The 11,863-nt window shown below is 37.3% G+C and overlaps 1 protein-coding gene across 3 annotated transcripts; it reads right to left on the bottom strand.

The window, feature by feature from the left end:
• Positions 1–2,746: 2,746 nt before the first annotated feature.
• LOC137715324 (autophagy-related protein 18f-like) lies at positions 2,747–10,455 on the bottom strand. 3 transcript variants are annotated; one of them, XM_068454607.1, is made up of 8 exons: positions 9,561–10,454; positions 6,457–6,921; positions 5,939–6,370; positions 5,468–5,695; positions 4,542–5,360; positions 4,261–4,427; positions 3,726–4,094; positions 2,747–2,991 (listed from the first exon to the last, which is right to left on the bottom strand). In XM_068454607.1, the coding sequence occupies exons 1-7, from the start codon at positions 9,837–9,839 to the stop codon at positions 3,728–3,730; spliced, it is 2,757 nt and encodes a 918-aa protein (XP_068310708.1). In that variant the 5' UTR covers positions 9,840–10,454; the 3' UTR covers positions 2,747–2,991; positions 3,726–3,727. The 3 variants fall into 3 exon arrangements, with proteins under 3 accessions (XP_068310708.1, XP_068310709.1, XP_068310711.1); XM_068454608.1 differs by having other exon boundaries at positions 2,747–2,983; XM_068454610.1 differs by lacking the exon at positions 2,747–2,991 and having other exon boundaries at positions 3,951–4,080; positions 9,561–10,455.
• Positions 10,456–11,863: the final 1,408 nt, after the last annotated feature.

Genomic DNA, 11,863 nt, shown 5'->3' with positions numbered 1-11,863 from the left:
AGATAAGGTATGAAACTGTCGTGACACCAATAATCGAGGTAGTTTTTTGTATTTTATCAAAAAAAAAAAACGAATTAATCATACACCGACCAAATTTTGGGATAGGCATATCAGATAAGCATCTTTGATCCGGCATGATGAACCTTTCAAGCCAACAAAACTCCACCTCTCAAATTCTCATACTACTCTTCCAAGAACCAGATTAAAAGCTCCAAAAATGGCAAAACCAAATAAAACCCATATCAAATTAGATGAAGATTCACTTTAATTAGAACCCATAAAGGCAGAAAGCTCAAATACCCATGAAGAAGCAAGCTTTTTATCCAAAAATCAGAGCTTTGAAGGAGTCTGCAGTTAAAAAGACCAAGTTCTCGATGATGGCGATGAAGAAAACCCAAAAGGCAGTGATAAGAATTTGTGAAATCAATCAACAAAGAGAGAATTTGAAGAAGAAGGAATACTTTCAGAAGAAGATGGCCGAACAAGCAGATCACGAAAGAAAGGGAAAGAACGATGAAATTCTGTTTTAGCATTTTTGAGAACCCGACTTAAATGATACAGAGGTTTTGAGCGGAGAAGTTACACGGCGTGAGCCGTATAAAATGGGCGGGCCCTGATAAATTAACCGATGGCTATTTAATACGTAGTGGCACCAAACATCTTATTCATATTAAATAGTCATATCTGATGTCTAATACAGCATGTTAAACTAGGTTTAAAAACTTATCACATACTACATAGAAAGGTAAAAAATTTCATCATCGAGATTCGAGTCGAAAAAATTTCATCATCTAAAAGCTTAAATAGTCATACCTGATTCGTTCATTTCTTGTCAAGTCGAAAAAAGAGCGTTCCACGATGACTCATACTCCATAGAGATTCGAGTTCATATGCGAATCCTTCTCCAATAGAAAACCGCAAGTCAAGTTGAATAGAGCGGTATGTTTCTTTCTTCATTCTAGTAAGTTTAGATGAAGATGGCGACTTTGGATACGTCTTTGTACGTATATAAATTTCGCTGAGATTTCTTGAATCCAAAGCATCAGTTTTCTCATGTGTTTGCCTACTGAACCTTATTAAGCTTCTGCCATGGAAATTGTGGTTGAAATTTTGGGTAGTTTAGTGGGAGAAACCGTCCGGCATTTATGCTGCTGTCTATGTCATGCCGCCAAAGACTCTGCAAAATTCCGAAACAACCTCAACGAGTTAGACAAGGAGATGAAACATCTTGGGGATCTTCGGAATGATTTCCGGCAGCGGTTGGTCGTATCAGCAGCTGAGAAAGATGGAAAAGCACCAGCACAAGTAGAAGAGTGGTTTAGAGAAGTGGAAGAGCTTGAGCACAAAGTGAGTTTGTTGCAAACAGCAGGAGTGATTGTGATGAACAACAAGAAGAAGAAGTTCTCAGGGAGATCGAAATCCTGCGGATTAAAGCTACGAGTTCCCCAGAAGCTAAAGATGGGCAGAAAAAGTGAAGAATGTGTCAAAAAATATTAGTATTTTATGGTTATTTGATTGTTTAGAAGGTGGGCCTAACTCATCCGAATTACGGTTTCTAAGTTTTGTTCTCTATGAATATAGTTTATAGGTTAGCATGAATAACAAGTTAGTCACAATGTAACATCTTGAGATTTTTTAGCCGTTTCGGCTTCTTGTTTGTTTAATAATATTTTTATTATTTTATAGTCTTGTTCGTTGGCACCTCCTAAGAGTTTTAGGTTGTATTGTGTGAAACAAAATTTATTGCTTAATAAGAAGCATCAACTTTCTAAATTCGCAGCTAAGCAGATTTACACAAACATGTTACTTTGTACTAATCCGATAAGTAAACACGAAGAACAATGCGTACATGTAGATGTAGTGTCGTTTCTAGATAGCCTTTTGTTTTCCTTTTTTCTTGAGCTGTTTCTCAAAGGCAGAATGGACAACATTGGAAGTATTTCGTGGATTCTTTCCATCGCCGGAAAACAAAACAAACCGAGCGGCAGGTATCAAGGTAACGGAAGGAGTCAAGGACCGAGATTATATACCGCTGCAGAAGAGGACTCGAGAGCGCTTGTTTCGTTGAAAGGTAAGGATCCCGTGATTGACCAATTGGTTACAACGATAGTATGATCGACTGAATTCTTGTTGCTTGGCCGGGGCTAGTAGGGAAGAGGGTTGTTTTGCTTGAGAGTCAAGGGAGGCATGCCACAAAACCTCCGGACGCACCGACGACTGGCCTAGGGAGGTAACCTTTGCAGTGCAGTCCGTAGATTGCCCGTAGCACTCGAAAATAATACTACCTCGATCACATGTTCATATCAACACAAGTTGGTTTTATTTCGTTTTCTAAAACACAGTTCCTAATCCAAAACGTCAACAGCAACACAACAACCGCAACCTAACAACCAAGAGTATGGCAGAATAACGCGTTATTACAATTTCTCTTGTTAAGGCGCTGCGTCGGGCACTCGACGCCACAACGATTTTCTAAAAGAAATCTTGGAAGCTAACAAAGGTTGTTCACTTCCTAAGCCTACTTCAAAGCTTTTACTTTTAAGTTACTGACGTCCTATCAAGGACTCAGACAACTTTGCAAACCCTAGAGGATTCGGAGTTGGTCCTGGTCTCTTTGACAACCTAACAAGCCCTAGCTGGCTAGACCGATGCGTCCGCATCCCAGGAGCACCTAAATTACCAAGTTGGACCCTGCAAACCACAAGTAAAACACGCAAGAATAATAGCAGTAGGAATGTGTAAAACCTAGCAGAAAAAAAGGAGATTGAAATGAACGTAGCAACATAATGCTGTTATTTACATATTATGCCGGATTATTGGAAATATATATATACGGTCACTTATTTACAACGTCAACATAAGATGAAACCCAACATAGTATCCACAATTCCACATCGGTAAAAAGCCCCTATTGCTCATGCTTCTCTACAGGCCACCCCCCTTGTATAAACAGTGTTAATATCCCAGTAGAAGTAAAGAATATCTGCACAACTAAACACAAAAATGAAAAAAAAGAGGGAATTAGAAAACCGCACAGAGAAAGCGTACTGATGGAATAACATGGTCCAAATTTTGACAACACTAGAAAGAGCAAGGGAAAGATTTGGAAATCATTATTTGGGCAGATGCATTACTGGAAGGCACCACCCTAGAATTAAGAAAACTACTCAGCATATAATCTGCTTGTCTCAAACAATTAATTTTAGAAAGTAGGCAAGTGAACAGCTCACTTTATGTACCAAGTTGGTACCAAGAGTTCATGGATATGACATATAATGATGGATAACTTTAAGAAAAGACATGGAGTACTTAGAGCTAATGGAAGGCTTGGCGCAAAACCAAGCGCATTGGCATTCTAGGATTCATACAGCCAGCCCCACTTAGTGGGATAACGCTTTGTTGTTGTTGTTGTTGTTGGTAGGAGAATTTGCGACAGGCATTGAGAATATATGTAAAGCATTTTTTAAGGAGATTTAAAATTCAAGAAAAAAAAACAAACTGAATACCAAGTGGGAGAGGATGAATGTCATGCCTAGAGAGTATCATGTTTGTACCAGGTCGTCAACCTCAAACTACGATGTTTCATTTTGAACTATATAATCATTCTCACTTCATTCCAATTAAGACAATTCCAGAAGATCCCCAAGATAAATCATAATCCTGAACTTCAGTAAACTTACTAAAAATATTTAACAGAGAAATCTACAACAGTAAGAGGAACATACCTCTAATCAAACTCATCGCCTTCAATTCCAAACAGATTCCCCACTCCCAGGCCGTCTATGTCATTATTTACAGATTTAAGTTGGGCCTCCGATTTTAAGCTGCTCTCTCTATTATTTACAGTCTCAAGCTGAGTCTCTGTCTTTGGGCTGTTATTGTTATTTACAAAGCCCATGCTTTCGGTGGGCATCTGAGAACCACCCCGTCCAGTTACTTCAATCCCATTAGTAATTTCTGCCACTCCAGCACCACTTTCAGTCATGGTGTCAAGAGAGCTTGAACTGTTTCTGCATGAACGCCCACCATTTTCAGATATACCAGACCTCTGACGCGAAAGTTGCCTGCTAAAATTGCTATCTACAGAAGCAACCCTACATAAGAGAAGATGGTAATTGATATACAAGAACACAAGCACTCCATGCTGTCATGGGTAAACATACATAAAGATATGCAGAGAGCATGTGAATATAAGCAATGGTTACATGACCATGAACTGGTAAATAAGTGAATTCATAAAGGCTTACAAGCTCAGCTCACCTTGTTTGTTGAAATATGGGAGCTTGAAGATATTCAAAAACTGGTACCAAGTCCTTTGATCTTGCTTCAATCATGCAAGTAGGAATCCTCTCGATCTCAATTTCCCCTCCTGAGGCGGTTTCATCATCCATTTTGACACCTTCCATGATCATTGACTGAAAGTATAGCTGGCAAACCATTTTACAAAAGCAAAGAGCATGTTAAACATCACAAACACATAATTTGTATGAAAAACATGCATAACTGCAGTTTTGGATTTCTCCAATACTCAAAGGAAATACCTTAGGTTTTGCCCACACTGGACTCCGTGCTTCATGCATCTGCAGTTCGGCTTCTGAAATATACAACTGATGTTTTTCCTCAGAACTGATCTTTGCTTTTGGGAAAGTAATGCAAGCTTCAGGGTAAATGGTGTTTCCCTTCTTCTTCCCTTCGGGAAATATCTTATTGTTGTCGAAATTTACATTCTCACCATATATGTCAGAAGTATCATCACGTTCCCTTCGGTTTTGCTTTTGACATACATTCCACTTCCGGATAGCTTCAACTACTAATCTTGTATCACCCTCCTGGCCTGACTCATAAGCAGTGTTCAATCCAGCCACAGCTGTCAAATCTAGACCATTTGATATTCTCAATGCATATTGTATCATGGAACCAGAAGGGGAAAAAACCAAGAGGTGGTACTTAGCCTTTGAAGAGTTGCGATCCACATAATAAGCATTGCCTTTGCAATTGTGGAATGAAGAAGCAACTGCCCCAGAAAGGGAACTCATCTTGCCTGTTGCAGCGGCTGCAGCACCAGTTACAGTGCCTCTCCAACTATTATTTCCATTTCTTATTCTACTAACAACAGAGAGGGTAACCGGGGGACCAGCTGAGCAAAGGCTTTGCTGATTAGGCGTTTGCAAACCTGGCCAACGAACTGACGATCTAGTTGTAACCCCCAATCCTGTACTTTTGGTAGTAAAACCAGCATCGGCAGTTGGGAGATTTACTGATCCTCCCCAAGGATTTATTGCAAACAGATGGCTTGTCCCCCTAGAGGAACTAACCATGATCCAGTTGCTGTCATCACTAAAACTGATGTCCTGTATAATCTGGAAAAAAGAAAAACGAAAAAGGAGGAAATTAATATAAAACATGTGATTGTTGCAACAAATGTTGTACCCAACAAGGAATCCCAAACCAAGAGAATAGCTTTTACTGCATTTGTTAATCCACGTTGCAGCCTGTAAAGATGTACATACGATGCACCACCATCAGTTGAAGGAGAGCTCCCAGGCATTATCTTAAAAACATTGACGTTATGCCCCTGAGTTGATGCAGTCACTAAAAGGGTGCCACTAGGATCAAAGCCTAACGCAGAAATAGGACTCGTGTGCGCCCTGAACTGCGCAATAACAGCCTTATTGACAATATCTCTGACAATGACCTGACAAACCAAAGTACATGATAAGCACAGGTGACCCAAATAACGCATGAAACGATCAGAACAGTATCACTTACCCTTAGAACAAACTTATTTGGTAAAAAACACAATAAATAAAGCATGTACATGCATTTACTCATGCAAAGCTAGAAAGGTAATTCACTCATTATATGATATTCTAAAAGAGAAAGTGAAAACTACAACTACAGGTGAAAGCAGAATTGAGGTCAACAATATGTACCATACCATTCCAACATTATCAGTATCTGTGGACTGGCCATTGACAGTACCATTGACTTTCCACACAGGATTGGGTGATTGAAGAGAAGTATTACTATCAGGTATAAGCTCAGAGCAGTACTGGGACAGCTTCTTATAACCCATGTCTCCCAGGGTTACAATCCCAGCAGCTAGTTGCTTGCTTGACTCTTTTGCATAGTGAGCAACCAGGCTTCCATTTGAAGGAAAACCAGAAAGACTTGCAGAAGGTTCCAGATGCTGTGGACTGACACGCCCAGAATTAGATACAGCAACAGGACTTCCACTATAAGCCAGCCATCTATTGCCTAATGCAAGAGGTCCACAACCAATACCTCCAGAACCAGGAAATCCCATAACTATCGGGTTGGTAAGAATGGTATATTCTCTCTCAAATGTCATGGCATCAAAACAGTGTATCTGCAATACGCAAGACTAGATACTCAAACACTGGTTAAGCAGAAGATAATAAATAATGGAGAAACTTTACATAAACAGGTATATACCTGAGCTGCTAGAGAAATAGCAACAACTCGAGAACTGCATTTTAAAGAATAAACAACTGATCTGAACTTTAGAACATGAACATAAGATTGAGATTTCAGAGAATAAAACCGAACAACAGTAGGCACAAAACTGCTGTTCATTGTGTCATGCCTGTTTCCAGTAATACCATTGCGAGGAGTGGCAGTACCATCCTGTATGGTATTACCAACAGAAATGGATCCATCGGCACAAACTACCAGCAATGGACGGCTTTCTTCAAAATTGTCTTCTGATCTCTTTGAAGCTATAGGTTTAGGTAGCATTTGCATGTATGAGACAGCACCATCATACCTGGAAACCAGGTCGCGGACATTATCTGCTTCTTCAACATCCCAAACCTGGAATCCAGAACGGTAACCCAGAAGGAGAACTTGACGAGTGAGATTCCCCTCACCTTCTAAATTGTCAAAGCCAGCCCAGTTAACCTTTATTTATTCAAAAGAAAAATGAAAAGTCAAATCCAAGTCTCTACTACTTTTAAAAATCCAGAAGAGAAGAGAAAAACTTAAAATCATTTGTACATCAACATAAGAAGAAAGTAATAGCATAATGTTCAATGAAACAAGCAGCTACAGGAAAAAGGTAAGAAAACCAAGTTTAAAACAAAAGGAGGAAATTTACAGAAAACAACGAGATAAAGAGTCATCAACCTGAATGTGCATAATTAACACCCACTCTTAGGCTTTACACAATTTTCCTTTAAAATAACCATTGGCGGAAGAAAGGTTGAGAGAGAGAGACCTTGATGGACTAACATCAAATTCAAGAATGAAAAATATGTATCAGAATATCCCTGCTGAATGGTAAGCATTATCAAAAAATACCATTTTACCAGTTCTAACATCTAAACAAAACCCTAAAATTTCCAATCAATTACAGACTTCCATTTAGGTACTCATGTTTTGTTCGTATATTTTAAACAAACCTTAAACTTTCTAATTTATTAAATATATTATAGAATCATGAAACTTCTTAACAATTGCAGCTCAATTGCTCCTTCAAAGTTCTAGTGCACCGGCATGTTTGAAGTGAAATAAGTATTTATTTCGGTGTCGAACCAGCAAAAAGGCACTGCAATTTGCATCAAATATTTTCATTATGCAACTGCTTTCTTGTTCCCGGAGTAGCATTGCACAAAAATAATGAGTAAAATCCTGTTAGTATTATGTTTTCTAGACTCGATTCAGTAGATATAACTATAATGTCCAAAAACTCTTCCATCAGTGAATCATTATTACTCCTTGTAAGAAAAATGTATGCCATCTTCATCATAATGTTTCCAAAAAAAATCATAAAATGTGTCCTCATCAGAAAGGCTTGATTTTTGAAAAACAAATCGTTTACTTGAACAAGATAAATAGAGGCTCTGTTTGGCTGCAATTATCACTGTCTTAAAATGAAATTTTCAGATCAATGTTACTGTTAAAGGAATGATCAGTTCGGGATGCATTCCATTTCTACTGAAATAATTAGTCACTACGTCAATTAAATTATGAAATCTAGTTTACAATAAAATTAAATTATCTATATACTATCACAAGTTCAACTACACCAATCACTAAACGTCAGTGCTAGTTGCACAATATCTTTTAAAAACGACCTGACAATTATAATGTCACACCATTTAAGTCGCAAAAACCCATAGTCCAATTGAACAGATTAGTTATGACTGTATTCTGTATATGCCAACAGAAAACATGTCATCAAAGTCAGCTTCTAACCATGCCTGAGCAACTCCTTTATATAGTAATATTAAGGTCGGGCTAAAGTTGTTAACCGGAATGTATAGTTCCGGTAGCATCAAGTCATGCATGATACGGAAACCTCCCAATGCTACCAATCTACCAATGAATAAACAAATAAGCGCTTAACCAAATGTTTTCAATTGAATCTGGAAATCAGGGTGTGCACTTGTAACAGACTTACTCAAAAAAGTTTCCTTTATGTCTGACCTGATTCACACACATTTGTCACAACCAGGATGGAAAACATGATTTAATAGAAGTCATGCAATCAAAGCTAAATAGAAAACCAAATATTTCCAAATTAAAAGTTTTAATTGCAATGAAAAGAGCTTAAAAAAATAGAAAACTAATGTCATTTAAAATCAAACACGTGGAATATATAGTACAAATCCGACAAAAGGTACGCTACGCACCACACCGGCCATGAGGCTTATGTATATCAAAATATTGATTCAAAAGATAACACGTGTAGAGCCTCAATTACGCAACTGACCAATCAAAACACCTATGCTATCCGACATTAAACAAGCGACAAATCACTTTAGCCTGTTGCGAACACCCCATCTGAAGTTCTGAACTACCTATGACCCCGAACTGCCAGTATCCCGACACCAAAACGACAAAATTCTTTTAAAAAAATTGCGTCAACAAGAATCAAATCTTGTGATAAATATACATATAATCCACAAGATTATCTAGTATCCGAACATGAAACCGACAAAATCCTTCAAAAAATATTGCACCAACTAGAATCAAATCTTACAATGCGTGCATAACAACCTCGACCACTACAATCACTCTTCCAACGAATCGCAACTTCTCCTTTCCACAACTAGTATAAACACTAATACCGTCCTAATTTAATCAGCTTCTACATCAAGCCTTCTTAAACAATTTTCATCAACTTTGATTAGTTAGGTAAATAACCACTACTTCCATAAACAATTTTCATCATCTACAGACAGCTTTTGCATTCTCTTTCAGGTTCAAAGTTTCAGATGCAACATATTCAAACTACGTATTCACGGCTAACAATTTTGGAAACTTAAATACTGCACATATTAGTCTACATTCAATCTGCATTTCAAAGCTTGTATTCATAGAAGTAAACGATTTACACTGAATCCAGAATCCATACTTTATTCCAAAATTTTCATAACAGTAAGTTTAATCAATCTATCCACTAAAGGTAGCAACATCTACACAACAGATACTTGTACAGCTACACAACAAATGAACTGAATTCTACACTTCAAAACTAATTTTCCAACAAAGTGCTAAAATTTCAAATAAAGAAACCAATATTCTGTAACTCATACCTGATCATGGTTGGTATCATCATCCCTATCTACAATCGAGGAAGCCACCGAAGCCGCGGACCTCGCAACGGTGGAAGCACCGGACGAAACGATCCTCAAGTAGCTCGAAATGGCCCGAAAAGAGTTGGGAATGAAGCTGTTGGACCGAGCTGGGCGAGGCACACCACCCTGCTGCTGCTTCTGACCGCCATCATTCCTCATCCCCAGAACCAGAGAGATCAAACTAGTCAATACCCAAATCACGAAAACCGATGATTCTTCGAAAACTGCCTTAATCATAACCCCAGAGCTGTTTCCCTTTGATTATAAGGCAAGACCCAAATAAGAAACAGCCCCAAATTCACAAGCTTTAGGTCCCAAGTGTCTCCACCTCCTTCTTACACCAAAAAGCATCCGAATTTTCACAAAAACCCAAATTTAAAAACCCCCAAATCGAAATAAATAGGAAACACAGGGCCTTCGCCTCTGATTCCACGTCTTCTCCTCAATAAAAAAACAAAGAAACTCTTACTGCTTCCAAATACAAACAAAGAACCCCAAAGGGACTTTATCTTTAATGCCCAGAAGCTGAAATTCGAAAAAAAACCAGTGAACAAATGTATAATTTTGCTGAAGAATGAGGGGTTCTTTATACTCCTACAACGAAAAAAATAAAAAAAATTTAGAGATTAAAGAATAATGGGATTTTTTTGAATTTTGAAAAACAAAAAAAAGAATGGGTAGGAATTGAATGGAAATAATTTTTACAGAGGATTGAAGGACGGATTTTTATGGTTTTTGAAGGGAAAACCGCCGAGAAATCGCCAGAAAACCGGGGGAGATCTGAGGAGAGAGAAAGGTGTAGAGAGAGAAAGAGATCGGATAATGGCAATGTTTTTTTTTTTTGGTGTTTTTTTTTTTGTTTTGTTTTACATTTTTTTGGAATAAAATTAAAACTTAAAAATAAAAAAATAAAAGACTATTCGTGTACGACTCTATCTATATGCTATGAACCATCTTTCAAGGCATTTTCAAAATTGGGTTTTTGCTTCGGTTTTGGGTAATTTATTACACGTAGTTGAACCAAGAACAACTTCTTCAACCTCCTCTACACTTTATTAGAGCACTTCCACTCCTAAAAAAAACCCGGACAATAAGCAAATCAATCCCAAGTGAACAGTAAGTAAACAGTAATTGTCTAAACGTATTTCCACCTAAATTAAATAGCTTAAACAATTCGTATTATAATATTAATAAATTTGTTTATAAAATAATAAAAGATCATTTTATTTTTAATTTCATATGATAATAAAAAATTGGTTGAAAGTATTTGCAAATATTGAAATGTAATGAAGGTGAAAGAACATGATTAGGTATTTATAGAAGAAAAAAAATTATTTTTAATTAAATTCTATAATTTTTTGTATTTTTCATTAAGTTTTTAATTGTAGCTGACGCCACCTTGTGTCACATGGCCTAGGGCTAGGCTAATCGATTTTAGCCTAGGTGAGCAACTACGCTCCCACAAGAGCCCAATGGGTTGGAGGAGTTTTGGTGGGGGAGGGCATTTAGGGCTGGTTTGGTATTGTTGTACTTTGAAAAAAAACTGATTCTGCTGTGCTGTGAGAATAAGCGGCTGTGAACTAAAGTAGCAGAGTGTTTGGTAAACTTTTTTGTAAAAGTGCTTTTGAAAAAAAAAACAGTATTATAGTGTTTGGTAAACTTTTATGTAAAACAGATGTGAAAAAAAGCCAATTTTTCAAAGCTAGGTTTTGCAGCTTCTTGTTTTTGGCTTTTTTCACCCAAAATTGTGAAAAAAAATTGAAGCTGAATATTTACCAAACACAAAAACAGCTCCCAGATTTTTTTGATACCAGCTTTTTTCAGAATCACCTCAGTACCAAACCAGGTCTTAATCTACTATCCCAAGGGGATTTGAGAGGAGTGGAAGGGCTCTTAGCCTTCCTCCCTCTTGTCTATTACTTTGGTCAAACGGTTTTCACCCTTCTAACCCTAACATTAACTCAACGATGAATAAAAAGGTAACAATTACCAAAGTTAAATGATCACCTACTGTTGAATTAAGATCGAATGATAGATAGCCACATTTTTCTTGGATCATAAGATCTAATAGAATGAGACTGCTACTTTTTGTTTTTCATTTTTTGTAGTATTTCTTTTCATTTTAATGATTTATTTGTGGGATTGTGATGACACATGATGTTCATATGCTTAAAACTAAATACTTGTGACTTTTTTCCAAAAAAACACTAAAAAGTTCTTTTGGAACCCAAAACTATTATGATCAAAAGCGTTTTCAGTTA

Source organism: Pyrus communis, chromosome 14 (genome assembly GCF_963583255.1).
Source record: "Pyrus communis chromosome 14, drPyrComm1.1, whole genome shotgun sequence".
Lineage (NCBI taxonomy): Eukaryota > Viridiplantae > Streptophyta > Magnoliopsida > Rosales > Rosaceae > Pyrus > Pyrus communis.
This window is presented reverse-complemented; position numbering and strand designations above follow the sequence as displayed.